General features: G+C 45.1%; 2 protein-coding genes across 11 annotated transcripts; one reads left to right on the plus strand and one right to left on the minus strand.

Moving 5' to 3' along the window:
- The first annotated feature begins 59 nt into the window (after window positions 1-59).
- RABEPK (Rab9 effector protein with kelch motifs) lies at window positions 60-19798 on the plus strand. 10 transcript variants are annotated; one of them, XM_059658008.1, is made up of 11 exons: window positions 60-194; window positions 895-1061; window positions 2417-2519; window positions 2956-3106; window positions 4536-4594; window positions 6990-7147; window positions 10402-10554; window positions 14073-14234; window positions 15706-15855; window positions 18824-18973; window positions 19488-19798. In XM_059658008.1, exons 5-11 carry the CDS (start codon window positions 4542-4544, stop codon window positions 19775-19777), a joined length of 1116 nt encoding a protein of 371 aa, XP_059513991.1. In that variant the 5' UTR covers window positions 60-194; window positions 895-1061; window positions 2417-2519; window positions 2956-3106; window positions 4536-4541; the 3' UTR covers window positions 19778-19798. The 10 variants fall into 10 exon arrangements, with proteins under 10 accessions (XP_059513991.1, XP_059513990.1, XP_059513992.1 ...); XM_059658007.1 differs by lacking the exon at window positions 2417-2519; XM_059658009.1 differs by lacking the exons at window positions 60-194; window positions 895-1061; window positions 2417-2519; window positions 2956-3106 and adding an exon at window positions 3293-3384.
- Window positions 19799-20989: 1191 nt separating this feature from the next.
- HSPA5 (heat shock protein family A (Hsp70) member 5) lies at window positions 20990-25842 on the minus strand. Its single transcript, XM_059658005.1, has 9 exons — window positions 25701-25842; window positions 25406-25617; window positions 25069-25300; window positions 24524-24661; window positions 24109-24221; window positions 23617-24007; window positions 23257-23494; window positions 22773-22940; window positions 20990-21896 (listed from the first exon to the last, which is right to left on the minus strand). Exons 2-9 carry the CDS (start codon window positions 25525-25527, stop codon window positions 21334-21336), a joined length of 1965 nt encoding a protein of 654 aa, XP_059513988.1. The 5' UTR covers window positions 25528-25617; window positions 25701-25842; the 3' UTR covers window positions 20990-21333.
- Between the last annotated feature and the right edge of the window lie 602 nt (window positions 25843-26444).

Consider the following 26444-nt stretch of genomic DNA (forward strand, 5'->3'; position numbering starts at 1 on the left):
CCCGCGGAACTCCCGCAGCAGGCCCGGAGGGGTTCCTTCGGGCCCATGAAACCTGCCGGGACCCGTAGTTGTCTGCCGCGGGGCGGGCTGGGATTTGTAGTTTTGATACTAGATACTCCTGTTTTCCTCCCGTTTTCTTTCTCCAGACTTTCACCTCTGGGGACCAGCGAGGTTTTTCCAGGCAAAACAACGAAGTAGGTAACCGTAGCCATTCCCTGGTTTCTCACTGTGACCCATTTAAGCATTCTCTCACCCGAACATCCCTAATTAAAAATTAGGTAAGTCTGGCCCTGGCCGGGTGGCTTCAGTTGGTTGGAGCATCGTCCCCTGAGCTAAAAGGTTGCGGGTTCGATTGTGGGCAGGACACATACCTGGGTTGCCGGTTTGAACCCCGGTGGGGGCATGTGCGGGAGGCGACCCATCGATGTTTCTCTCTGTGTGTCTCTCTCTCTCTCCCATATCCTCCTGTAAGGACTTTTTAAAAATGCTCCAACCAACTCAAGCATCAGATAGCCAGAGTTCAAGTCTTTTACTCACCATGTTATTTTGGCAAAGTTATTTATCCTTTCTGTGCACCAGTTTACTCAGTTACAATATGGAAATTGTAATAACAGTGTCTACTTCATATGGAGATAAGAACACTACTTACCTTATAAGCTTGTACTGACATTTAATAGAGTTAATATGGAAAGGGCTTAAAACAATATTATGTACAGAGTGGGTGCAATGTGTTATCTCTGAGTATTGGGTGGACAAGAAAGGCCTTTCTGAAGAGGTAACATTTAAGACTTTAGAGGGGGAAACTATAGGGAGAATATGCTGTTTCTTGTTGAAAAAACTTGCAAGTGAGCAAAAGATACTACTGTTGTTTGACTTTTTTAAAAAAAATTACAGTCCTTTTTGGAAAGCTGGCAATTCACTTTTCATCTCTGAACCTCAGTAACTGGGAATGAATCTTACCCAAAATACCTTCTCAGCATTGGGACGGAGGACAAATAAAGTGCTTGAAAAGAAGGTGTCACCAGCATCATTGGTTCCCTTGCTGATAAGTTAGTGAACAGGTAGGTAATGAAAGCAGATGGTATCCCCTTTTAGTGATACCATTTTAGTGAAAATAGGTGGTACTGTTCACATTGCCAAACTGGCATTAAGATGCTCCATTCTGCAGACCCACCATATTCAATGAACCTCACTGTTGAAATCCAGAGCAGAGAGAGGGAAGCATCCCTGAATGTAGGCAAGCAAGGTCTTAGAAGAGGTAATAGTTTTTTACAGAGCCGGTGTGCAGAGCTTGCTGACTGGAATATGCTGTTAATCTTCCTTGCACAAAGCAGGAGGTGTAGTCTCCTGGTTCTGCCATATACGTAAGTTAGTCATTTTAATTTCTCTGGGCCTTGATTTCCATTATAAAAATAGATCTCAGAAGTTCCTTCCAGCTCTTTCTGAAATGTGATTTCTAGTCTAAAAGCATAGGTTCCACAATTAAAACTGGTTGCTCTTTCGCCCACAAACCTCTTCCAATTTTTGTTTGTGCACAACTCCCCCATGTCACCTTGAAATGGATCTAGCCAAAAGACATAGGGATGTCAAAGCATTCTGCAGCTCCGAGCAAAAATCTCCATGTAAATGCACATGGGCATAAGGCAGAGCCAACCTGGCCTTGGTTTTCTTTGCTGAAGGAAATCAGAATGACTGACTATTCCTAAACTCCTCTTAGGCAGACAGTCAGTGGAGATTTTCCCATTAATATGGGCAGTCACAAAGACTCCGGATGTTTGAAATAGGGTGTTTGAACAGTGAGGAGAGCTCAGATCTCACATTCCATTTTGTCAATAAATTTTCATAATGGTTTCAAGTAGCTAGCTAGAAGATTTACCAAGTTGGCTTTTCACCTGTTCTATCGAATCCTCACAGCTGCTCCCTCTGGGAGGTAGGTATTACTATTCCCCATTGTAGAGATGAGGGAACTGGGGCTCAGAGCGGGTAATGAACTTGCCAAATGTCAGGGTTAGATGGTTAGTGCTGGAGCCTGGATTTGAACCCAAGTGTGTCTTTCTTCTTCCCACTAAGCTACCATAGGTTATACTTAAGGAGCTCCTGTTGTTGTTCTTGGCTGTTTCCTACGCTACAACTGGCCTCAACCCTCCTAAGTGGTTTCGAGATTCTCTAAAACATAGACATAGGTGAGCCACCTATCCATTTTGAGGAAAGCCACAGAGAACTGATGGTTATGGAGACCAGAGATAAGGCAGATGAATACTTCCCATTCAGGACTGGTATCTAGAGTTGGTTTATAGCTAGGAAGAACATGACACTTTACGGAGGACCAGCTCTGCACCAGCGGCTGGGCACTGACCCCTTTAAATACATTAGCTCATGTATTCCCCATCATAACCTCGTGATTATGAAATCTTAGCTCCACCCTACAGGAGCGACACCGAGGCCCAGAGAAAAGTATAGATACCCAAGGATAGACACTTTCGTGGACGGACTTTCTATTCCTTGCACTTTTTACAAAGGTACCTAGTTGTTTGTTTTTATTTAATCTCTCTCTCTAGTTCGATTGTAAACTCCAGGGGGGCCAGAACCTTGTTTGGTTCTCCATAGTGCCCGCCATGGTTATCATACACGCTAATTCTGGAGTGAGTCAGCCGGTTAAAGGCGGTAAAACTTGAACTAGCCTAAAGGCTGCGCAGGGAGATTCTCACTCGGGAAAGCATCCTTAACTCTCCCTTTCAGAAACCATTTCCTTTTTTTCTTCCTACCGAGAGGTCATTTATTAGGAGTCTTTTATTTTATAAGGAGTAAAATTAAGTCAAATTAGCTTAAGGAAAAAAAACTTTTGGCTCACATAAATGAAATGTTCAAAGAGGTAATTTTGGCTTCAGGCATGGCTGGATCCAGGCTCGCTCCATCTCCTGGCCCTCTTAATTCCTGTGTTGGCTTCATTCACAGGCGGCTCTCTTAAGCAACTCTGGGCTTCCATCTTCATATCTCACCCAGAAATCATTTCCAACAGCCGCTGGAACTGAAAATATCCCAGCCCCTCTAGGATATCCCACAATCAGGTCACCCACGTGGACGCCCAACCTCCAGCATTTCTCTTGTAAGTCCTTTCCAAGCAGCCCTGGTTTTCTGACTCCGCAGGCAGGTTAAGACCCCGAGAAGAGCCCTAATTGGTGCCCCGGAAATGAATCGTCTACTTCCCAGCCCCTAGGACCCGCCCCGCCCCCTTTAAGGGCGATCCCTGGGGGCTGGATCCTGCAAGTGGGGCGGGGGGAGCGTTGGCTGCCTCGCTTTTCCGGGTCTGGGACTGAGTGACGGCCTAAGCCCCGCCCGCTTCGGGGCGGGGCCACAGCTCGGGGCTGACCTAAGCCGCTGCAGGTAATGCGGTCTGGGCTTGAGGGTCACAGGACGATCCTGGGGCGGGGGCGACCTCATCCTTTAGGGGCGTGGAAGTGGGTCCGGGCCAGGTTGGGGAGGGCCTCCTCCGGGTCTGGCCTGGGCACATGGATGGAAAGCGGCCGGCCTGTTCTCCCCCGACCTGTCTCCTGTCCCCTGTCATTGCCACGCGGGGACGCGACTGGAGATATCCCCGCCCACACGAAGTTTATACCACTGAGCTTTTGGGCTTTGGGGACAGCAGGCAGTGGCTTACGGCCAAGGTTGGATTTATCCATTCATCTCCCAGAAATCTCATCCACTTTCTTCATTCGCTCATCCTTCAATTCTACTCCATGCCGGACCCGTAGGTAGGTTTTCTGTAGGAATTCGACAGGCCCAGCTCTCTTGGAATTTAGACTAGAATCTAGTGTAGAGACATTTTCGTAGGTAATTACATTCACGGTGATCCCTGCAATGATGGTGGTTTAATAGATAACTTCAGAGGGAGAAGGAAGTCATTTGAGGATCGTAAGTGGAAAGCAGCAAATCAATGAAGATTTTATGGAAGAAGGTTCATTCCAACCGGGTTGTGGAGGTTACCTAGGAGTTTGCTGGTTGAAAGGAAGGGAAGGAACATTTCAGGTAAGGGAAACAGCAGGAGATGCAAGTTATGAAAGGCCTTGTCATGTTAGAGGAACAACAAATATAGCAAGAACAGCTCAATATAGCAAGAAATGGGAGTGAGTGCCTGGGAAAAAGTTTGAGATCAGAAACCTTTGAATGTGGTGATGAGGCTAGGATTTATTCTAGAGTTCAGTATTTGTCAGCCTTTGAAAATGTTTTTATCTTTTGATAAACATAAGCTTGACCTCTGAAAATTTATTTTGATGTATGCCTCTTCTGCGTGAAAATTACAAATACTGAAAACTAGCCAAAACACTCCTGTAATTGTGTTTAGAAAGTTGTGTTTATATTTGCCTCTCAAATATACCTTGCTATCAAAAGGTTGGTAATACTTATTCAAATTCATCAGATCCTCGAAATTGGTACATCAACAGGAAAGGTTTTAAAGAGGGAAGCGACCTAATTCTGTGTTTTAGGTAGAAGATAATCATAAATTTCTAAAAAGTGCCTTTCTTTCTTGTATGTAGAACACCATGAAGCAGCTGCCAGTCTTGGAGCCTGGAGACAAGCCCAGGAAAGCAACATGGTCTGTAAGGAAGGATGCAGACAGAGAAAAACATAAGTTTTTGTTTCATTTATAAGTGGTTTACTAACACATTTAAACATCTATTGAAAAGGGTAGAGATAAAACTGTGGGCAGATTCTGGTAATTAGCCTCAAACCATTTGAGAAGGTCTTCAGAGGAAAGGTAGTGGGGCAATAATTATCAGAGCAGATGTTGATTTTATTAAAATCCACTTACCAGGAAGAGGAAGGCCCTGGCCATCTGGCATCCTCAGCTTCAACCCTGTGTCTTCCCCCCGCCAAGCTGTGACTCGTTTTTAAGATATTCAGGGAATCGGCTTTGGATTTAACTGGCTTCCCTGTTTCTTGGCTGCATGTCAATCAACCCTTCATTCAATAACTGACACTGGCCTGACAGGGGCAGCTGCTGTGTAGGTGCTGGACATACAAAGGTGAATAGTCTCACTGTAGTGGGGGCTAACAGACGAAGCAGGTGATGGCGATGAAATGTGACCTGTGCTGAAGCAAGGACCATAGAAGGCTGTAGAGGTGGATGGGGCAGAGCTGCTGTAGGACCTTGCAAGGGAGTCTTCAATCTGGCTTCCCTGTGTCCACTCTTGCCCTCTACACAACATAAATCTGACCATGGCATTCCCTAGTTTAAAACCCTTTTGTGCCTCCCATTGGTCTTAGGATCAAAACCAGAGTCCTTAAAATGGCCCACCGAGCCCTGCATGATCTGCCCCTGCCTGGCTTTCCGACCTCAAATCCCTGTGCTCAGCCTTTGTCCTCTTTCTCTTCCTTAACATGCCTTGCCCTGTCCCACTCAGCAACTGTATGTGCTGGTCGCTGTACCTGGATCACTCTTTCCCTCCATCTTTCGTGCCTCTCTTTGTCCAACTAACTTCTACCCATACATCAGATTTCAGTTCAGGTGGTGCTTCTTCAGGAAGCCTTCCTGGACTACCTGCCTCCCCTAGCTCCTTACAGGGTAAGGTGCCCCTAGGATATGTTCTAATACTGTCTACCCTGTACTCCTTTATAGTGCAATTTAAATGAAACAGATATTTGTGAACTTGTCTGTTTAATGTTTCTCTTCTCAACTAGCCTTTAAGGGCTGTGAAGGCATGGACCTTTTGTTGTCTTATTCACCATGTGTCTGGATGGCTGAGTTATTTAACCTTACCCAAGCCTTGGGTCCTCAGTTGTAAAACTCAAATGATGATAATAACAGTACTTACTGTCCTCAAAGGGGTTTTGTGCAGATGAAGTGCAACTGGGGTTGTAATGAAGTTAGCAGCATGCAGGGTACGTTGTTAGTCATTACTCAGGTGTAATGGGATCTGTGAATCTGAACATCAGGCCAGAGATCTGGGAAAGAAATAAAGATTTTGGAAATGACTGACAAATATATAGATAGGTGGTAACTGAAGTCGTCCATACAGGTAAAATGGATCAGGTAAGCAAGCACAGGCTGAAAAGACAATCCAACGGTACTGAGGGTTAGAAGGCTGGTGGGAAAGGAGTCAGAGAAGGAGTCAGAAAGAGCCCCCAGAAAAGTGGGTAGAGAACCAAAAAGGAGGAGAATGGAGTAGCTAGGTAAGGAGAAGGTACAAGAAGAAAGAAGGAGCCAAAGAGGTCAGATAAGACAGGGCCTCAAAATAGCTACAGGATGGTCTTTTCCAAGCAGGAAGTTTTCCAACCAGTATGATTTCTCAATCATAATTCAGAATAACTTTAAAGAGTGGAATAACTGGGTCCTGTATTTGACTTTCCAAAGTCCTAGCTTTGGCTTCCATCAGCTCTGAAAATCAGTAGACTCTGGTGAATATTACTTGAGAGCAGGAAGCAGCACTGTGTAGTGGCAAGAGTGCTGGGGCTGTAGGTTCCTGTGTGATGATTGCACATAGAGCTCTAGCCACCATGTACTGAGTCCTTCCCTGCACTGTTACAAGACTTCATCTTACTCTTCACAGGTAAGAACTATTGCTCTCGTTTTACAAATAAGGAAATGTCGGTTCAGAAAGGTTAAGTGGCTTCCAAAAGATCACACATCTAGAAAGCATCTGAACTTGGACTTGACCTAGGTCCGTCTGAATTCACAAACGAAGCTCAGAACTACCATCCTGTGCTCGGACACACCACTGGACGTCTCTGGGTGTCAGTTTATCCACCAGATGGGGACAGTTACCACCCCAGTGCATCACCATTAGGTTAATGTGAGATGAAAGTAATAACAAAATTGGAAAGTCAAAGGTCACATGCAAGTGGAAATGCTGCTTTGCTGGACACAGTTTAAAGTGTTCTGTGTCTGCATAAGACCCTCGTTCTTATGAATATGTCATGAGAAATAGGAAGAACACACTGCTGCACTTATTCTCTGCTCAGGCCTCCTGAAGACATCCCTCCTTTGGCAGGTACACGCTGACCCCCGCTGGAGATGGCCCATGTGCTCGGGTTGGCCACAGCTGCTCGTACTTACCCCCCGTTGGTGATGCCAAGAGAGGGAAGGTCTTTATTGCTGGGGGAGCAGATCCAAACAGAAGCTTCTCCGATGTGCACACCATGGACCTGGGTAAGACCAGCCGCGGCAGAGCATGTGCCTGTAGCCAGCGGGCAGGGCTTTGTGGTGCTGGCCAGGACCAGAGCATTCCTGGGAACACCAGTTCAGCACACACAGCAGCGTTTTCCTCTAAGAAAATGAACGTTACTGAGAGGTCCCTGCGGTCTCAGCAGAGCACCCAACCAGTACACCATGTTTTGGGAGAAAGAGTCCGTATGGAGCCCTGGACATTCAGCCGTTCATTTATCACCTATTTCTCTGGGAGACATTGATGATTCCACCTCCTCTTCCATCCACATATCCAATTACTCACTAAGCCCTAAACAGTTCTCCCTTCATCCATGTCTGTCCATTTCCACTACCACTGTAGTCCAAGAATTGTCATCTCTCAACTAGAGTACCGCAGCCTCCTCTCTGGTCTCCCTGCTTCCAAGTTTAGCCCCATCTACAGTGCATTTTCCATACTTCGCCAGAGAGTATTGTCTAAAATACAAATCTGACTGTGTCACTCCTGCATGTCAAGCCTCTCCCAACTTTATTTCATGGCTTTCCCAAATCCCCATTTGCTACACTGAGTGTCCTTTGGATTCTTGAACACATCTTGAATTCTGGTCTCCAAACCTTTGCATGTATTATTATTCCCTCTGCTTGGAGGGCTCTTCCCTTTCTCATCACTTGGCTACTATGCATCTTTCATATTTCTGATATTGTGATTTATAAGAAATACATATTTAGTCTTTGCCCATAGTTTTGGCTCACAGCTCCCCAAACCCTTAGCACTTCCTAAGTATTGAGAGTGATAAAGGCGTCTTTTGTTATAGTAATGAGGTGACTTTGGGAAAGTACTTAAGGATGTGGGCTGGTCACCAGGACTCTTAACCTGGTGATTAGAGGGTTGGAACTTTCAGTAATACGTTCCCCACCTCTAGGGAGGAGAGAGGAGCTGGTGGCTGAATCAATTGCTGGTGGCCAATGATTTAATCAGCCATGACTATGTAATAAAGCTTTCATAAAACCCCAAAAGGAGAGGGTTCAGAGAGAGAGAGCATCCAGGGTGGTGAACACATGGAGATGTGGGGGAGTGGCGCATCTAGAGAGGGTGTGGAAGCAGCACCTTCGTTCCCGTTCCCGTATACCTTGCCCTATGCATCTCTTCCATCTGGCTGTTCCTGAGTTAAATATTCTTTTACAGTAAACTGGTGATCAAGCAACATGTTTCTCTGAGTCCTGTGACCCAGTGCTTGCAAATTAATTAAACCTAAGGAGAAGGGATCATGGGAAACTTTGAAATATAACCAGTCAGTCAGAAGTACAGGTAACAACCAGAGATGGGGGCAGGGGTAAGGGCTGAAAGTTCCAACCCTCTAATCATAGAGTTGGTTTCCTTGGCAACCAGTCTCATCCTTAGAGGCTTTTCATAAAGTCACCGCCCTAACAAGCTCAGGTGTGATTGACCAGGACTTGTTGCATAAGACACCTTTACCATCTTACCACTTAGGAAGTTCCAAGGGTTTTAGGAGCTCTGTGCCTAGAAGTGATGAAGGTCAAATACATATATTTCTGAATATAAATCACAATGTCACAACCACCCTCTATATTTTCATAGTATCTTGTACTTTCCCATCCTTATCTTCCTTATTTCGTGGATTTGTTTCTCATCTGTCTTCCCCACAAGAGTATAAGCTCCTTGGAAACAAGAAACATGGCTATACTGCTCATCATTGTATCCCCAGCCACTAACAGTAGCACCTGGCACAGAGTAGGTGCTTTATAAATATTTGAATGGAGGGATGGACGGATAAACAAATGGTAACTATTATGTACGATACACAATGGCAGGAGAAAACTGGTGACTCATACATGTTTTGTTAGGTGCTTGTAATATTGCTGTTATTGTTTTTTTTTTATTTGTGTTTTTTTTTAATATATTTTATTGATTTTTCACAGAGAGAAAGGGAGAGGGATAGCGAGTTAGAAACATCGATGAGAGAGAAACATCAACCAGCTGCCTCCTGCACACTCCCCACTGGGGATGTGCCCGCAACCAAGGTACACGCCCTTGGCCGGAATCGAACCTGGGACCCTTGAGTCCGCAGGCCAATGCTCTATCCACTGAGCCAAATCGGTTAGGGCTGCTGTTATTGTTTTAATCTGAGTTGTTTGCCAACCAAATGTGCAGAAGTCTACATATAAAAATTGAAATGGTTTGGCTTCTTTTGATAATTTTGGAAGATCTGACATCTGTAGGCCTATGTGTCTACATGGCAACAATTACTTGGAGCTGACTGCCACCTATCAATGGGGCTCTCAGGCTCCAATTTGCCACATTCCCTCCACTCCTGTGTAGGCATTTGAATTTCTACAGCCTGCACCAGAATCAAAGGTAAATCAAATCTCTTCTAGCCCTCAAGAAGCTCTCTGTCTAATTCAGTTACATTGTTGTTGTCACCTCTTACTAACTTTGTCTGGCTAATCTGTCTAAACCAGCTGGGTTTCAGTATCCTGTAAAATGATTCACTTACGGTTGTAATGATCCCACAAGATAGGCCTGTGAAAGTCCTATGTAAATGGTTTACTAGCTAAAATAACTAATGGGTTAGGTATTATTATTCTGTGAACTCGTTTTAGCCAGAAATAATTCAGTTGTAAGTCGCAGAAACTCCTTTAAACCAATAAAGAGAGGAATCCAAGGGTTGGAATCCAAGGGTCTCTCATCTCAGGAGAGAGAGGAAGCAGGAATTGGAGATCTGTGAAAACAAAACAACAACAAAAAACACCTTCTACTTTCTTTCTCACTCTCTTTGGGGAGATCTCCTTTATGTAGATATTTCATTCTTCTCTCCTCCATACTTTGGCTTTCTCTGCCTGTCCACACATGGTAGAAGATGGCCCCCCAAGTCCAGGAATTTGTTTGAATTCTGGACTCTTGGGAGGGAGTATCTGATTGGCCTATTTGGGGTCAGGTGGCTACCTTTGACCCAATAAGCTAAGGCTAGAAAGTCAAGGTGTTGTAGTACAAACAGGTTCTGGGGTCAACCCCTGTGGTTGGGAAAATGGGGACAGTTTCCATAGAAAAGGGTTTGTGGATGGTCCCTGAAGTGTCTAATACAGAACTCTTCGGAGTTGGACCACATTCCCTTTAAGTAATCTGATGGTTGTTCATTTATGCTTTTGACTGTTTTCTCTTCCCTCCCCTCCCCTAAGTTTGCCAAGCAATCTAAACAGTTGGCAGCCCCAATCTAGAAACTGGGTGAAATGTTTTCTAGAAACACACCAGTGGGACTTGGCCACCTCGGAGGGCCTCTTGCCCCGGTATGAGCATGCCAGCTTCATTCCCTCTTGCACACCTCACAGCATCTGGGTGTTTGGAGGTGCCAACCAGTCAGGAAATCGAAATTGCCTACAAGTTCTGAATCCTGGTAAGTAGCCAAAGGTTATTTTATTTACCTAAATAAATAAATAAATAAAATTTCAGTTCATTTCCTGTAGCAAATCCCATTTGGATTGCATTGAATTATCCATCGAACTTTGCTGACCTCAGAGAAAACAGGAATTTGAACTTCTAGCAGAATCTGAAAATAGCAGAATTGCATTTTGTTTTCCTAGTAGCATATTCAGTTATCAGCTTCTTAAAAGCCAAAGCTGGAAGAGACTTCAGAGAACAGCTATGCCAGGGGGCACCCCAGGTCCAGGGGAAGTGGCTTTCCTAAAGTCTCTAGGGAGTCTGAGCCAGGCTAGAACCTGTTACCTAGTTCAGGGTGGTGATTGCGCTCCTCAGGGGACATTTGGCTATATCTGGAAACATTTTTGGTTATCCCAGCTTGGGAAGGTTGGGGGGCAGTTTGCTACTGGCATCTACTGGGTAGAGACCGGAGATGCTGCTATATATCCCATAATGCACAGGACTGTGCCCCACAATAACGAATTATCTGGTCTAAAATGCCAGCAGTGCCTGACCTAGATCCTCCTAGTATATTTTGTTGGCCAAAAAGTGCAAAGGTCCTAGTAGTCTCACTGGCAGTTTTACCAGAGAGGGGGCAATTTAGGAACATCACTACTGAGCAGGTGTGGCTGAACCACCCATGAGAGATGGACTTGTCTTTTTGTCAGTTAAAATAGTGTGTTGTTTTCTCTTTATGCATATCCTATATAATAAAAGCCTAATATGCAAATTGCCAAACAGCAGAACAACCGGTTGCTATGACAGGCACTGACCACCAACGGGCAGACGCGCAACGCAAGAGCTGCCCCCAGCCCACATGCCCCAGGCCAGCCAAGACGGGTGCCAGCAGGGGGTCCCCTGATCACCCCACTGGTCACCCCACAGAGGGAGGCGACTGGGGGTAGCAGTGGTGGGGCAATCAAGGGCGAGGCCAACCAGCGAGTGGGCAGGCGCCACCCCCCCAGTCGCCCCACCTGTCGGTCGCCTTGTGGGAGGTGACTGGCAGTAGTGATGGTGGGGGGCGGGGCTGGCGAGTGGGCGGTGCCAGGCTGGCCAAGGTGGGTGCCAGCGGGGGCTCCCCATCACCCCGCTGGTCGCCCCACAGATCGGCCCTGATCGCCAGCCAAGCCTAGGGGCCCTACCTGTGCACGAATTCCATGCACTGGGCCTCTAGTAATTTATATTCATTGTAAAACATTTGAAAAGTGTAAGTAAGTGGGCAAACACTATCCACAATCCTATGACATTAAGGCTATTAACATTTCTGTGTATTTCCTTTCTGTCTTTCATCTGCATTTTTATAAGCCTGAGATCATACTATTTTCACCACTATACTATTGTACTTTTTTCTTTTTAATTTCATAATTACTTATATAAGTGATGTCCTATTAATAACAGTGCTTTGTTAATCAGTTTTAATGGCTGCATAACACTCCATTTTATGACAATACAATAATTCTCCTGTTTTTTTAAAATCTAGGTTTTCAGGTTCTTGCCATTATAAATAACAGAGCAGTGAACCTCTTTGTTCAGAAGACATTGACTGTATTTCAAATTATTGTCTTAGAGTTGATGCCCAGAAATGAAAAATTTTTAAAAAAGCAAAACATGGTGAACTTTAAGGCTTTCGTTATGTGCTACCCAACTGCTCTCTAGAAAGATTTTTTTGAACTTATCTCCAGCTGTGTTTAATAGTGCTGTTTTACTCCTGACTGACACTGCATTTGTCATTTTTAAACACTGCTAATTTGACTAGGCAAAAACATCTTGTATCTGATTGTTTAAATACTCATTTTGATAATTACTAGTAACTTGGACATTTTTTCACATGACAGTCAACTCTTGCCCAGTCCCTCTATCAACACTAGACTTATTTGCACAATAGTTGGTCTTCTTTGTCACTTTGGGATATTAATAGTTCCTACCTTGTTGAGTTTGGCAAGGATTTAAATTAACTCCATATCTGGCACAAGGTTAATGCTCAGTAATGATTGCTGTGGTTAATGTAGCTATAGTTTGGCAGATGGAAATCCGTCTAGAACCCTGGCCTTTTGATTTTCAATGATGGCATCTGTTTAAATAAAGTGACTGAGAATTTGGAATGCCTCTGTCAGAGGAGTTAGATTTTCCACTAGATCCCTTTTTCTCTCCTAGAAAGCATAATTTGACACGGTGCCCAAGAAATGTGAAAAATGAAAGTGAATCATTAGTTGCTTTTGTTGCTAAGACAAGTCTGTCAAATGGCTTAGAACTCCCTTGTGATTATTTGTGCTGCTGTTTGACTTGGCAGCAACACCACCCCAGGGCCTTCTGACTCTGGAGGTTGTGGGCCTTCTAACTCCCCCTAAGACCCAATAGCTCCCCAAGCTCTGTAGCTATAGAGACACTTTCATTTGGCTTTGGATATAGACTGAGACTCATTTGGTCTCCAGGTTCATGTCCGAGTCCCACACATATTACAAATGCGTCATGGGTCACTTTGTATATTGGACGAAGACTTTTACAAAAGGCACAGAATTTGCCAGGCAAGAAATAACTCCTGGTGTGTTATGGTAGGACGAGTGTGGGAGTCCTGACAGATCTTAGTTCAAACCCTTACTCTACAAGCCCTGTGACCTGAAGAAAGGGTTTAGGAACTTCAGTCCCCTCATCTGCAAAGTGGAGATACTTTCTGTCCACCTCCCATGGCTGAGTGAGTTTAGTGGGGATGGCAGAGTGCACAAGGCAACAATTCTGCACAAAGAAGGTGCTCAATTAATGCATTAATTTCTATAAAATTCACACATCATTCTAAAAAGAAATAAGCTTCTATATACACTTACCCAGGTGATAAAATTTTATTCTCAAGTCAGAAAAGTGGAAAATACTTAGATCTTAGTGTTATCGAAAGAGTTTGAATCCCAACTCAACCATTTACTAACCATGTCACCTTTAAATGAATGACTTCATCTATCTCTGTTCAATCCCCTTATCTGTAAAATGGAAAACTAATGCTTATTTAACACTTATTATTTAGTAGGGACTAATTATTAGTGAAAACATTGAAACTGTAAAAACACTTAATTTCTTTTTCTTTTTTCTTGTCTACTTTCTTTTAATGGCCACATATATATCCTGGGAAATTTGGCACATTTGGTTTCTAGAATCTGGTGGGAATGACTCTTGGCAGATGATGGGTTCCTCTGAATGACATAGGGCAGGAGTCAGCAGAGTGGAAGAGGGTTCAAGGAGGGTGTTTGAAGGCCTCCAAAAACAAGGCGACCTCATTCTTACTTGTAATTGTGGCTTTTCAGTCTTGGAGATTTGGATTTATCTGGGAAAATTCTAAGAATTGCCCCTTCCCCATCCTTGACTTTGGTGGCATGAGATCATTGCTTTGACCTACACTGCCCCCCTTGGAGATTGGGGTTTGAAAGGTGACACTGCCCAGCCCAAGTCAAGGTCAGAGGCCCCTCAGTCTGGTTATTTTAGGTGCCTTCATTCTCTTTGGACCAGAAACCAGGACTTGGACCACGCCAGAGGTGACCACCCCCCGACCATCCCCACGAACATTCCACACATCATCGGCAGCCATTGGAAACCAGCTGTATGTCTTTGGGGGCGGAGAGAAAGGCACCCAGCCCGTGCAGGATGTGAAGCTTCATGTGTTTGACGCAAGTATGGACGGGTGGGCCACACAGGGCTGCCACTTACCTGGTCCACAGCTGACCAGATGTGGGAAGCAGAGGTTAGAAAATGATATCCATGCCTTGGCTTATTTGGCTCAGGGGATAGAGCATCAGCCTGTGGACTGAAAGGTCCTGGGTTCGATTCCAGTCAAGGGCACATGCCTGGGTTGCGGGCTTGACCTCCAGTACGGGTTGTGCAGGAGGCAGCAGATCAATGATTCTCTCATCTTTAATGTTTCTGTCTCTCTTTCCCCTCTCCCTTCCTCTCTGAAATCAATAAAAATGTATTAAAAAGAAAATGACATCCTGGCCCTAGCCAGTTTGGCTCAGTGGATAGAGCGTCAGCCTGCAGACCAAAGGGTCCGGGGTTCGATTCCGGTCAAGGGCATGTACTTGGTTGCAGGCTCCTCTCCGGCCCGAGCCCTGGTTGGGGCATGTGCAGGAGGCAACAATTGATGTGTTTCTCTCACATTGATATTTCTCTCTGTCTTTCCCTCTCTTCCACTCTCTCTAGAAATCAATGGAAAATATCCTCGGGTGAGAATTTAAAAAAAGAAAACAGAAGCACTAGCTGGTTTGGCTCAGTGGATAGAGCGTCGGCCTGCGGACTGAAGGGTCCCGGGTTCGATTCCAGTCAAGGGCACATGCCCGGGTTGCAGGCTCGATCCCCAGTAGTGGGTGTGCAGGAGGCAGCCAATCAATGATTCCCTCTCATCATTGATGTTTCTATCTCTCCCTCTCCCTTCCTCTCTGAAATCAATAAAAATATATTTTAAGAAAAGAAAAGCAAATGACATCCTGGCCAAGTGTCTCACTTCTAGACTTCTTCAGTATAACCCTTAGCTGATATCTTCTTCCCACAGAAAATTTGCATTTAAAAAGGTATAAATGGTCAATTTAAAAAATTGGAACAGTATAGTTTATAAAGTAAAAAGATAAAAGTTCCTCCATTCGCCTTTCTTTTTCACTCCCCAGACAGAGGTAAACCCTGTTGGCAGTTCCAGACTTTCCCTATGCATTTGTAAATCATGTGTATAAGTATATGTGAACATGTATTAATTTTGAAATTATTAAAAACACGTGGAATCAAATTACAAATACTGTTCTGCAGCTTACATTTGCAGGGACAAGGGTAGATCTTAGTGGTTGAAAGCATGAACTTTGAAGCCACATGACCTGGACTCAACCAGATGGCGGTCTTTTTAAATTGAAACCTGGGAATGATTCCTAATGCCCAGTAGAAAGGGCAGGCATGTCAGGTAGTGAACTCTCCAGCCCTAGAAGTAGCCAAGCAGACACTGCACGGCTGTGGAGAGAGGGAGGCCTGGATTGCGTTGATGGGTCAGAGTGAATGACTCCAAGGTCATGTTCTGCTTGGAGCGTCTCTGCTTGCTGGGTGTATTTCTTGTGTTCTTGCTTCATAGCTTTGTCATCTGATGTCAATGAATTTACTTTTCTAGACACTCTGACCTGGTCACAGCCAGAGACACTTGGAAAACCTCCATCCCCCCGGCATGGTCATGTGATGGTGGCAGCAGGGACGAAGCTCTTCATCCATGGAGGCTTGGCAGGGGACAGACTCTATGATGACCTTCATTGCATTGATACAAGTAAGTAGGGTGGAGGGCATGGGAGCGTGTCTGCGTGAAGTTAAATAAAATGTGCTTTGATAGAAGATAGCCTTAATCCTAGATGTGGGTAATCTTTCCTAGTCTGTCAAATGTGGCCTGAATACTACTACTACTAAATAACAATAAAAGCAATCACATCTGAGCTTTTGCTATGTGGCTAGCTATTAATGATCTCATCCTTCCAACAATCCTGCCTGCTCTTTCAGTAAAATTCCTTATACTTTGTGTTCCCCAACTGGATTTCTTTCAGGCATTAGCCATTAACCCCAGGCCCATGAGAGGCATCGACAACTTCTAGAGCAGTGGTTTTCAACCTTCTGGCCCTTTAAATACAGTTCCTCATGTTGTGACCCAACCATAAAACTATTTTCGTTGCTACTTCATAACTGTAATGTTGCTACTGTTATGAATCGTCATGTAAATATCTGATCTGCAGGATGGTCTCAGGCGACCCCTGTGAAAGGGTCGTTCGACCGCCAAAGGGGTCGCGACCCACAGGTTGAGAACCGCTGTTCTAGAGTGTGTCTGGAGGCGGGTGACCAGAACTGTCATGCTAACTAGTTAAAAACACGGGGAAGAGAAAAGTTAGGGAGAAGATGAGAATAGTCTTAAAGTGTCTGAAGGGCTGACGTGCCCTAGAAAGCCTGGACTCCTTCTGGGTCATTCTTTCAGACTGTGAGCTCCTTAGAACAGGGACTTGGTCTCTTTTGTTCCCCATTGTATTTGTAGCACTTAGCTCAGTGTCCTGGTGATGAGTGCTCATCTGAGGATCACCGGTTGGCAACCGCTGTTAAAGGATAGATGGAATAAAAAAAGAAAAAGAAAAGTATAGATGGACAAACAAATGAACATGTTCTGGGTTGGTCCAGACTACAAGAATTGGAACAGTGGCCAGAAGGCATGAGAACTGCTGTGCAGTGTATCCATCTACCTTGCCAAACAATGGGTTCTCTGGTTTGGTGACATCTGAGGCCAGGTGACACTGGCTGGGATTCCTGCATTGACTAGAATTTTGTCAGAACTGGGTGATTCTCCCTTCCAACTCTGGACCCCTATCTTGAATTGACAGATGGAAAACATCTTCACAGAAGTGTTTCTTGCAGGCAGTCAAAAGAGCTTTAAATACTTACTTTTAAAAAGAAAGTCCTTATCTCTTGTGCGGAGAAACTACTTCCTGGCTCTTTTTCCTACTTTCCTAACCAGGTGGATCTCTAACCCCAAAATCCAGTGAGTCCCAGCCTCATTTAAATGCTTGTTGAAAAGATGCAGAAATTGCCGAAACCGGTTTGGCTCAGTGGATAGAGCGTCGGCCTGCGGACTGAAAGGTCCCAGGTTCAATTCCGGTCAAGGGCATGTACCTGGGTTGCGGGCACATCCCCAGTAGGGGATGTGCAGGAGGCAGCTGGTTGATGTTTCTCTCTCATCGATGTTTCTAACTATCTCTCTCCCTTCCTCTCTGTGGAAAATCAATAAAATATATTTAAAAAAAAAAAAAAAAAAAAAAAGAAAAGATGCAGAAATAGTTTGGAAGGCAGAAAGTTACAGTATAGAGAACACAGGGTTTGGAGTCTGACCCGAGCACAATTCTAGCTCTGCCATGTGCTCGCTGTGGGATCTCTGACAGGTCTCTTTCCCTCTCTAATCCTGTTTTGTTATCTGTGAGAAAGGGGGTAGGCAGAAGCAATAGCAATTTCATAGGGCCTTTATGAGCATTAAGCAAGCAAGATATTTAAAGTGTCTATTAGCCGTGGGCAAACTACGGCCTGCGGGCCGGATCCGGCCTGTTTGAAATGAATAAAACTAAAAAAAAAAAAAGACCGTACCCTTTTATGTAATGACTAGGGGTCCGGTGCACGAAATTCGTGCACTGGGTGTGTGTGTGGGGGGGGAGTGTCCCTCAGCCCAGCCTGCCCCCTCTCACATACTGGGAGCCCTCAGGCATTGACCCCATCACCCTCCAATCGCAGGATAGGCCCCTTGCCCAGGCCTGACACCTCTGGCCTAGGCGTCCGGCCCGGGCAGCGGGGACCCGCAGCTGCAGCAGCCCCGCGATCGTGGGCTTCGCTTTAGGCCCAGGCAAGGGACCCCTAGCTCCCGGGACTGCCAGCTTCGACCTTGCCCAGCTCCCATCGCTGGCTCCACCCCTACTTCCTGCTATCACTGGCCAGGGCGGAAAAGGCACCTGATTCTCCTATCATGGCTGGGGGGCAGCTCTTAGCTCCCCCCTGGGTTTCCGATCACTGTCAGTGGCAGGGGGCTTCTTCCTGCTTTCCCTTTCGCCTCCCTGCATTGTGCCTACATATGCAAATTAACCGCCATCTTGTTGGCAGTTAACTGCCAATCTTAGTTGGCAGTTAATTTGCATACAGCCCTGATTAGCCAATGAAAAGGGTAGCTCGTACGCCAATTACCATTTTTCTCTTTTATTAGTGTTGATGTTTACTTTGAATTTATATTAGTTCACACAAACACTTCATCCATGCTTTTGTTCCGGCCCTCCGGTCCAGTTTAAGAACCCATTGTGGCCCTTGAGTCAAAAAGTTTGCCCACCCCTGGTCTAGCTAGTACTTGGCAAAGTTGCTTTCTAAAGAACTGTTAGTATTTTCTAGTAAAACATGCACGCACATGTAACCTCACCTACTTCTGGGCTCCAAGATACCTAAAGGTGATAGTCACCAAAGGTGACCTCAGTGTGCTCTGAAGACCACCTACATCAGAATCACCTGGAATGCTCATTGAAACTACAGATTAAGTCCCCTTCCTGGAGACCCAAACCGGATTTCAAACTCCCCCCCCCACAAGTAATTTTTATGCACACTAACCTTGGTGTATTGCCTCTCAGCGCTCCTAGGCAGTGACATTGTCACTGGTTTGTGAACTGTAGGAGTCTGATAAGTTTGAAAGCACATTGCAGGCTATGGAGTGCCCACTTTCTTTCTCTTGGCAGGTGACATGAAGTGGCAGAAACTAAGTCCCACTGGGGAAGCTCCCCCAGGCTGTGCTGCCCACTCAGCTGTGGCTGTGGGGAAACACCTGTATGTCTTCGGAGGGATGACTCCTACAGGAGCACTGGACACAATGTACCAATATCACACAGGTAAGTAGGTGTACCCTGGGGGTCTTTATAAAAATTTTTATCAATTGAATTTTTAGAGAGGAAGGGGGAGAGACGGAAACATTGATTTGTTGTCCCTTATTTATGCTTTATGCATTCATTGGTTGAGTCTTACATGTGACCTGACTAGGGATGGAACCCACAACTTTGGCGTATCAGGATGATGCTCTAACCAACTGAGCTATGTGGCCAGAGCCATGGGTCTTTATAAGCAAACTAGAAGCCTGATGCACAGAATTCGTGCAAGGGGCTCAGCCCTCACAGCCCTGGCTTTGTCCGGAAGGTCATTCGGCTGTCTGGTCTAATTAGCATATTACACTTTTATTATTATAGATGTGACTATTTTTTTAAAAGTACCACAGTGCGTTGGTTTCTGTTTGGTCCCTCCACATCTAAATCCAAGGGAATGAAAACCAAACTTTTAGGGAATGACTTCATCAAAGCAGTAACACTACCATTAGTATGTGTTGTTCATTTCTTTTTTTGTTCCTAACAGAGAAGCAGCACTGGACCTTACTTAAATTTGACACTTCTCTACCCCGGGGACGATTGGACCATTCCATGTGTGTCATTCCATGGCCAGTGATGTGCACTTCTGAGGAAGATCCAAATCCTGTCACTCTGAACTGTGATGCTGAGAAAGGGGACTCTGCTGACGAAGGAGTGACCCAAGATGGTGACTCACATGAGGAAAGTCAGACTGACTCACTGCTCTGTTTTGTGTTTGGTGGGATGAATACCGAAGGGGAAATCTATGATGATTGTATTGTGACTGTAGTTGACTAATAAAACCCACCATTTTTGATACTTTTAAATGTCAGTTATTCTCAGAAAAGTGAAACCTAAGCCGTTTTATAACTCCAAAATATTTTGACTATATAACCCTCTTGCTCTTACCTACTTTGGTAGGTGAGGAAATGGATAGCCCAGTGCAAAAACCTCAGTTACATAAAAGGTTTTACCAGCAGTACAACCTAGGTGAGATTGGTTGCTAAATGTTGAAGAAATCATGATTGTTAGGTACAACATAAACTGTATAAATCAAGTGGACATTTACAGGTTCAAGTGTGTTTTCAGTATTCAGTAGCTGCTCCTCAGAAAGGTGCAGACTATTGGCATTTGGTAGTGAGAGCCATTGGGGTCAGGAAAGAAGACTGGTCCGTCTTTCCCAACTACCCACTAACCCCACTGCACACAGCACTGCTGTGATTGTATTCAACTTGGCCTGAAGACAAGTATTACTCCAGGCCTATCCAAATGCTTCTGGGCATTGCAGCCAAGGTTCTGGCCTCAGAGTTAACAGTCGTGCCATCAGGTCCCATTCTGCCAGTTAGCAAATTAACCTTCTGGCCAGTTGCCCATCTAAAAACAGTTATCCTTGGGTCTTATTGGATATCATGTTAGTGCCAAATAGCCTGCCCCTTATTGATGATGCTACTTATTCATGACCATCCCTTTCCTCGGGAAGCCAACCCAAGTAATCTTGCACCTGTCATGACAGAAATGACTGCCTTTGATCCACAATTGCAGTGGAGTTTAATGTTGTTTCAAGGTCACCATCCTAGCTCCCACTCCAGTAGCCCTTGGTAGTGAGAAATTTCAGATGGGGATTCTGACAGTGAAGTTCAAAATATACCTTTACACCCTAAAATAATGAATTCAAGTGGGTAAAGTTAACATCAGTGATCTTTTTCAAGTCTTAAGACAATGCAAACAACCTAAAGTATCAATAATAAAAATCCAAAAATAAAAATAAAAAGCCATCAGAAAGTTAAGTTTTAGAAGGATAAGGGGAAATAGGACATTTCAAACATGTTCCAGAAAACACCCCTCTTGGGCATTGTGAAATGACCCTTGCCTAAGTGAGGATATGGGTGAATTAAGTTGAAGTTAGGCAAGTTCCCATAGTTACCTCAAAACCCCACCCCCCATAAGAATCTAAACCTAAAATAAATGATTGACCTTATTAGAAAGCTTATCACAAAAATTAGACCAGTGTAAATAACAAACATTTATTGGTGTCACTTATGGTAGAAAATAAAGTTCCTACACCAGATGCACATGACCCAATTGTTAAATAGAACATTTCCACGGTGAACACACGCCCTAACCAGCTTCTTATCCACTTTTTACGGCAGCCAATTTCTCCTCTCCCCCGACCCCAAGACATGTGAGCAACTGCTAATGAAAAGCAGTAAACAGCCACTTGGGCTATAGCATTTTCAACTCCACTCTGAGGTGAAGATTCCAATTACATTTGAGACTTAAGTTCTCTCAATTTTCTCCTAACGAAAGTTCCTGAGTCCAGTATTTACAATATTACAGCACTAGCAGAGTAGTGTCTACAACTCATCCCTGTCTGCTGGTTCCTCATCTTCAGTTGGGGGAGGGCCTGCACTTCCATAGAGTTTGCTGATAATTGGCTGAACAATTTCTTCCAGTTCCTTCTTTTTGGCTTTGAAATCTTCAATGTCAGCATCTTGGTGACTTTCCAGCCATTCAATCTTTTCCTCTACAGCTTTTTCCATGGTCTCCTTATCTTCAGAGGAAAGTTTACCTCCCAGCTTTTCTTTATCTCCAATTTGATTCTTTAGAGAATAGGCATAACTTTCCAACTCATTCCTAGTATCAATGCGCTCCTTGAGCTTTTTGTCCTCCTCAGCAAACTTCTCTGCATCATTGACCATCCTTTCAATTTCTTCAGGTGTCAGGCGGTTTTGATCATTGGTAATTGTGATCTTATTTTTGTTGCCTGTACCTTTGTCTTCAGCTGTCACTCGGAGAATGCCATTCACATCTATCTCAAAGGTGACTTCAATCTGTGGGACCCCACGAGGAGCAGGAGGAATTCCAGTCAGATCAAAGGTTCCCAGGAGATGATTGTCTTTTGTCAGGGGGCGTTCACCTGGAAGTTACACATAAAAATCTTGTTGTTAATGACCAACATTAGTACATGTGGATCCTTGCATTTCAGTCTGTCAGAGCCTACAGTGGCAAAGGCACTCCTATCAAGCCAGAAGTAACAAATGGGACTAAGTGAATTAAGTTCCTACTAACTCTCTCTCTCTCTCTCTCTCTCTCTCTCTCTCTCTCTCTCTCTCTCTCCTCTGAGAGAGAGAGAGAGAGAAAACTTCAATGATGGAAGATAATCATTGATCAGCTGCCTCCTGCACGCCCCACACTGGGTTGTGGGCATGTGCCCTGACTGGGAATGGAACTGTGACACACTCGAACCACTGAGCCATGCCATCCAAGTGTTCCTACTAACTTTTAATTGAATTTCACCGGCTTTACATGAACCCTTTTCTTGTTCTTATAATTTAAAGCTAGCTCAGAAATTATTTTTAATGGGTAGTAGTGCTAGGAAGCTAGATAAGAACTAGATTTTTTTTAAAAAATATATTTTATTGATTTTTTACAGAGAGGAAGGGAGAGAGATAGAGAGTTAGAAACATCGATGAGAGAGAAACATCGGTCAGCTGCCTTCTGCACATCTCCTATTGGGGATGTGCCCACAACCCAGGTATATGCCCTTGACCGGAATCGAACCCGGGACCTTTCAGTCCGCAGGCCGACGCTCTATCCACTGAGCCAAACCGGTTTCGGCAAGAACTAGATTTTAATGCCAACTATTCCCAACTCAACACTAGTTAGGGACCCCCATCTGAAAACACAGATATTTCTTTTCCTAGTCTTTTCAATTCAATAGAGTATATTAAAAGCAAGAAGTCATGTATGTATTCACACACATACCATGATATTAACAAATATAAGCAATTACCTTCATAAACCTTGATTGTAACAGTTGGTTGATTATCAGAGGCTGTAGAAAAGATCTGGGACTTCTTGGTGGGCACCACAGTGTTCCTTGGAATCAGTTTAGTCATGACACCTCCCACAGTTTCAATACCAAGCGTAAGGGGACATACATCAAGCAGTACCAGATCACCTGCAAAGGTAATGACAGAGTTAATTTCTAATTAAAGAGTCATAGAATTACTAAGCAGTCTCCCCATGACCAATACAACTTTATCTTCTCCGTCTTTCTATTTGGTTAGGTTCTATACAAAACCATTTTAGAAGCAGTTAAGTAAATATAGTTGCTAAGGATCTTAGAAGTGCACCAGGTCTTGACCTCACTGTACCCTTTACTAGGTATGTGACCTTGATGCTCATATTCTATTGCTTTCTAAAGCAACAGCTAATTATACTCTCCCCATCAAGCTGCTGAAGCACTGTGAAAGATGCTTGCAACATTAACCTACCTGTATCTTGATCACCAGAGAGTACACCAGCCTGGACAGCAGCACCATAAGCTACAGCCTCATCTGGGTTTATGCCACGGGATGGCTCCTTGCCATTGAAGAACTCTTTAACCAGTTGTTGAATCTTTGGGATTCTAGTGGAGCCACCAACAAGAACAATTTCATCAATATCAGACTTCTTCAAATCAGAATCTTCCAGCACTTTCTGGACAGGCTTCATGGTAGAGCGGAACAGGTCCTAGAATAAAAGACAATAATTACTATTATGATGCCTGTTATACTGACTTATTGTCTAGATTTCTAAATGCATTGTCTCAATCTTACTAGGTCTCATCGGCAAAGCAAAAACAAGGAGCGTACCATGTTCAGTTCTTCAAATTTGGCCCGAGTCAGGGTCTCAGAGAAGTCTTCTCCTTCAAAGAAGGACTCAATTTCAATTCTTGCTTGGTGTTGAGAAGACAGGGCCCGTTTGGCCTTTTCTACCTCCCGCCGGAGTTTCTGCACAGCTCTGTTGTCTTTCCTAACATCTTTGCCAGTCTTCTTTTTGTAGAGCTTGATGAAGTGTTCCATGACACGCTGGTCAAAATCTTCTCCACCCAGATGAGTATCCCCATTCGTGGCCACAACTTCAAAGACACCATTATCAATGGTGAGAAGAGACACGTCGAAGGTTCCACCACCAAGGTCAAACACAAGGATGTTCTTCTCCCCTTCCCTTTTATCTAGGCCATAAGCGATAGCAGCTGCTGTCCTGTTAGGAGAATTAAAAAGAAAAAAAAGTTCAGATAAGTTAGATAAGTTTACAATTTCTCTATTTAGCAACTATACCACGCCTTTGAATTTAACACTTACGGCTCATTGATGATCCTCATAACATTCAATCCAGCAATAGTCCCAGCATCTTTGGTTGCCTGGCGTTGGGCATCATTGAAATAGGCTGGTACGGTAACAACTGCATGGGTGACCTAAAAAGATAACAAAAGGTAATTGTCTTTTATCACATGGCTTTACCCTTATTTAAGTTAGTCAAATCATCACTTTAGTTTCTAAGCTAGTTTATTTTTAAAATGGGCATAATATATGTAATTTTATACCCAGGTAAAGTCCCTAGCATTTTGTTTGGCCTACAGTAAAGTATGCACGTAATTAAAACTGATAATACATGAATGTCATTCAGATTCAAATTATAAAAACAATGAAGGCATTTATACAACACGATCAAGAACACGAGTAATAAAAATATTTAACATGTTCTAGAGAAACTTACCTTCTTTCCCAAATAAGCCTCAGCGGTTTCCTTCATTTTAGTGAGAACCATGGCAGATATTTCTTCAGGAGCAAAAGTCTTTGTTTGCCCACCTCCAATATCAACTTGAATGTATGGTTTAGTTTTCTTTTCAACCACCTATTTTAAAGAATGATTATTATTGCAGACACAGAAGCAACAACACTTCAAACTCTAAAAAAAGGGGGTTTGTAAAAAAAAAAAAAGGGGGGGTGGGGGGAGAGAGGGTTGTCTGAGAGACATTTCCTCCCTTCACAGTTTGATTAACTTTGATCCCCTGGAGCTAAATACTGACCAAAAAAACTTCTCTTAATCTTGAACTATGGTGGACAGAGTAGTTATGTGTGAAGTGTGTCTGCAAACTTTAGTAAATTCAGTAACATGCCAGAATGATTAAATAAATATTATTACATGTACCGTGCCTCTCTCCTCTTTTGTCGTCAAGACTGTTTTTCCGTAACTTCTCCATCTTAAATACTCCCACCACCACCACCCACTTCCTATCCCGTGAAAAAACCCGGCCGAACCTTGAAAGGCAAGAACTTGATGTCCTGCTGCACAGACGGGTCGTTCCACGTGCGGCCGATGAGCCGCTTGGCATCGAAGACCGTGTTCTCGGGGTTGGAGGTGAGCTGGTTCTTGGCTGCATCGCCGATCAGACGCTCCCCTTCAGGAGTGAAGGCCACATAAGACGGAGTGATGCGGTTGCCCTGGTCGTTGGCGATGATCTCCACGCGGCCGTTCTTAAACACCCCGACGCTGGAGGGGAAAAAACACACAAACGAACGGAAACCATCAGCTCAGCCACTCTCACCGCAGCCCACGGGGGAAAGGCCCATTCTCCTTCCCACAAACCCCACTTACCAGGAGTAGGTGGTCCCTAGATCGATGCCGACCACCGTGCCGACGTCCTCCTTCTTGTCCTCCTCATCGGCCCGCGCTGCGCCGAGCAGCAGCAGCACCACAGCCACCAGAGAGAGCTTCATCTTGCGTTCGCTGTCGGTCAGCAGGCAGGCAGGGCGTCGCAAGCAATCCAGGCACAGGCCCAAGCAAGGAAACGCACCGAGGTTACCGATCTGGGGGAGACAAGGGCCCGGGGTCAGGAGGAGCAGTGGACAAGACGAAGGGCAGGTCTGGAAAAGCAGGCCGCGGCGCTTACCTGTCTACCTCTCGCACTCACGAAACCCCAAACCCAGTTAAGTGTGTAATGACTCGGACAGCGATTACCTCGCGGTCCCCCGACTCCGTTTATATACCCTCCCCCCAGCCCCGTCGTGGAGGCCGCCGATTGGTCAAGGCTCTGCTAGTTGGAGCCCGCTGATTGGTCCAGACCATCAAGCTGGCCGCCACCGATTCGAAGCAGCTTCCTACGCAACTGACGTCACCGCTACGCCCCTAGGGCGAACTCATTGGCTGCTGGTCGCGCCCAACAACCACCAATGGGAGTCCACATCCGCTCCCGTGAGCTGGGCCCATTGGTTCAGCCGCTGTCCGTTCCTCGTGGCGACCTCTCACCCGGAGGCCGTTTCTACCGGTAACGGCTGAGATCCCGCCTCCACGCTGGGCCCTCGGAGGCCGGAGCCGGCATGGGGCCTGATTTCCCCCGAGACCGTGGGGCTTTTCAGTCCTTTGCTTCTCCGCAGTCCGCCTGCCTCTCCTCTGTCCCTCATCCCGAAGCAGGAGGCGGCTCTTTCTCTTCCCGGCCTCCATCCTGTCCCATGCAGCAAGGTCTCAGCGTAGGTGCTATGATCGCCCGAAAACGAATCTCTCTGCGCTGTATAGCCACCACCGGTACTGGGACTAGGGGTGTGCGAGCCTCTTGCTGCTCACCGGCCGGCGGCCCTCGAGCCGGGACCTGCTCATCGGCCGCCCGAATCATGGCCCCTCCTAGTCAGGAGGTCGC

This window comes from Myotis daubentonii, chromosome 11 (assembly GCF_963259705.1).
Source record: "Myotis daubentonii chromosome 11, mMyoDau2.1, whole genome shotgun sequence".
NCBI lineage: Eukaryota > Metazoa > Chordata > Mammalia > Chiroptera > Vespertilionidae > Myotis > Myotis daubentonii.

Coding starts and splice junctions, on each gene's coding strand:
- RABEPK (XM_059658008.1), top strand. CDS start 4,542: ATGAAGCAGCTGCCAGTCTTGGAGCCTGGAGACAAGCCCAGGAAAGCA. Junction 14,235..15,705: donor GCTTCATGTGTTTGACGCAA/GTATGGACGGGT, acceptor TTACTTTTCTAG/ACACTCTGACCTGGTCACAG. Junction 18,974..19,487: donor AATGTACCAATATCACACAG/GTAAGTAGGTGT, acceptor TGTTCCTAACAG/AGAAGCAGCACTGGACCTTA.
- HSPA5 (XM_059658005.1), bottom strand. CDS start 25,527: ATGAAGCTCTCTCTGGTGGCTGTGGTGCTGCTGCTGCTCGGCGCAGCG. Junction 25,301..25,405: donor CTAGGGACCACCTACTCCTG/GTAAGTGGGGTT, acceptor TTTCCCCTCCAG/CGTCGGGGTGTTTAAGAACG. Junction 24,222..24,523: donor AGGCTTATTTGGGAAAGAAG/GTAAGTTTCTCT, acceptor TTATCTTTTTAG/GTCACCCATGCAGTTGTTAC.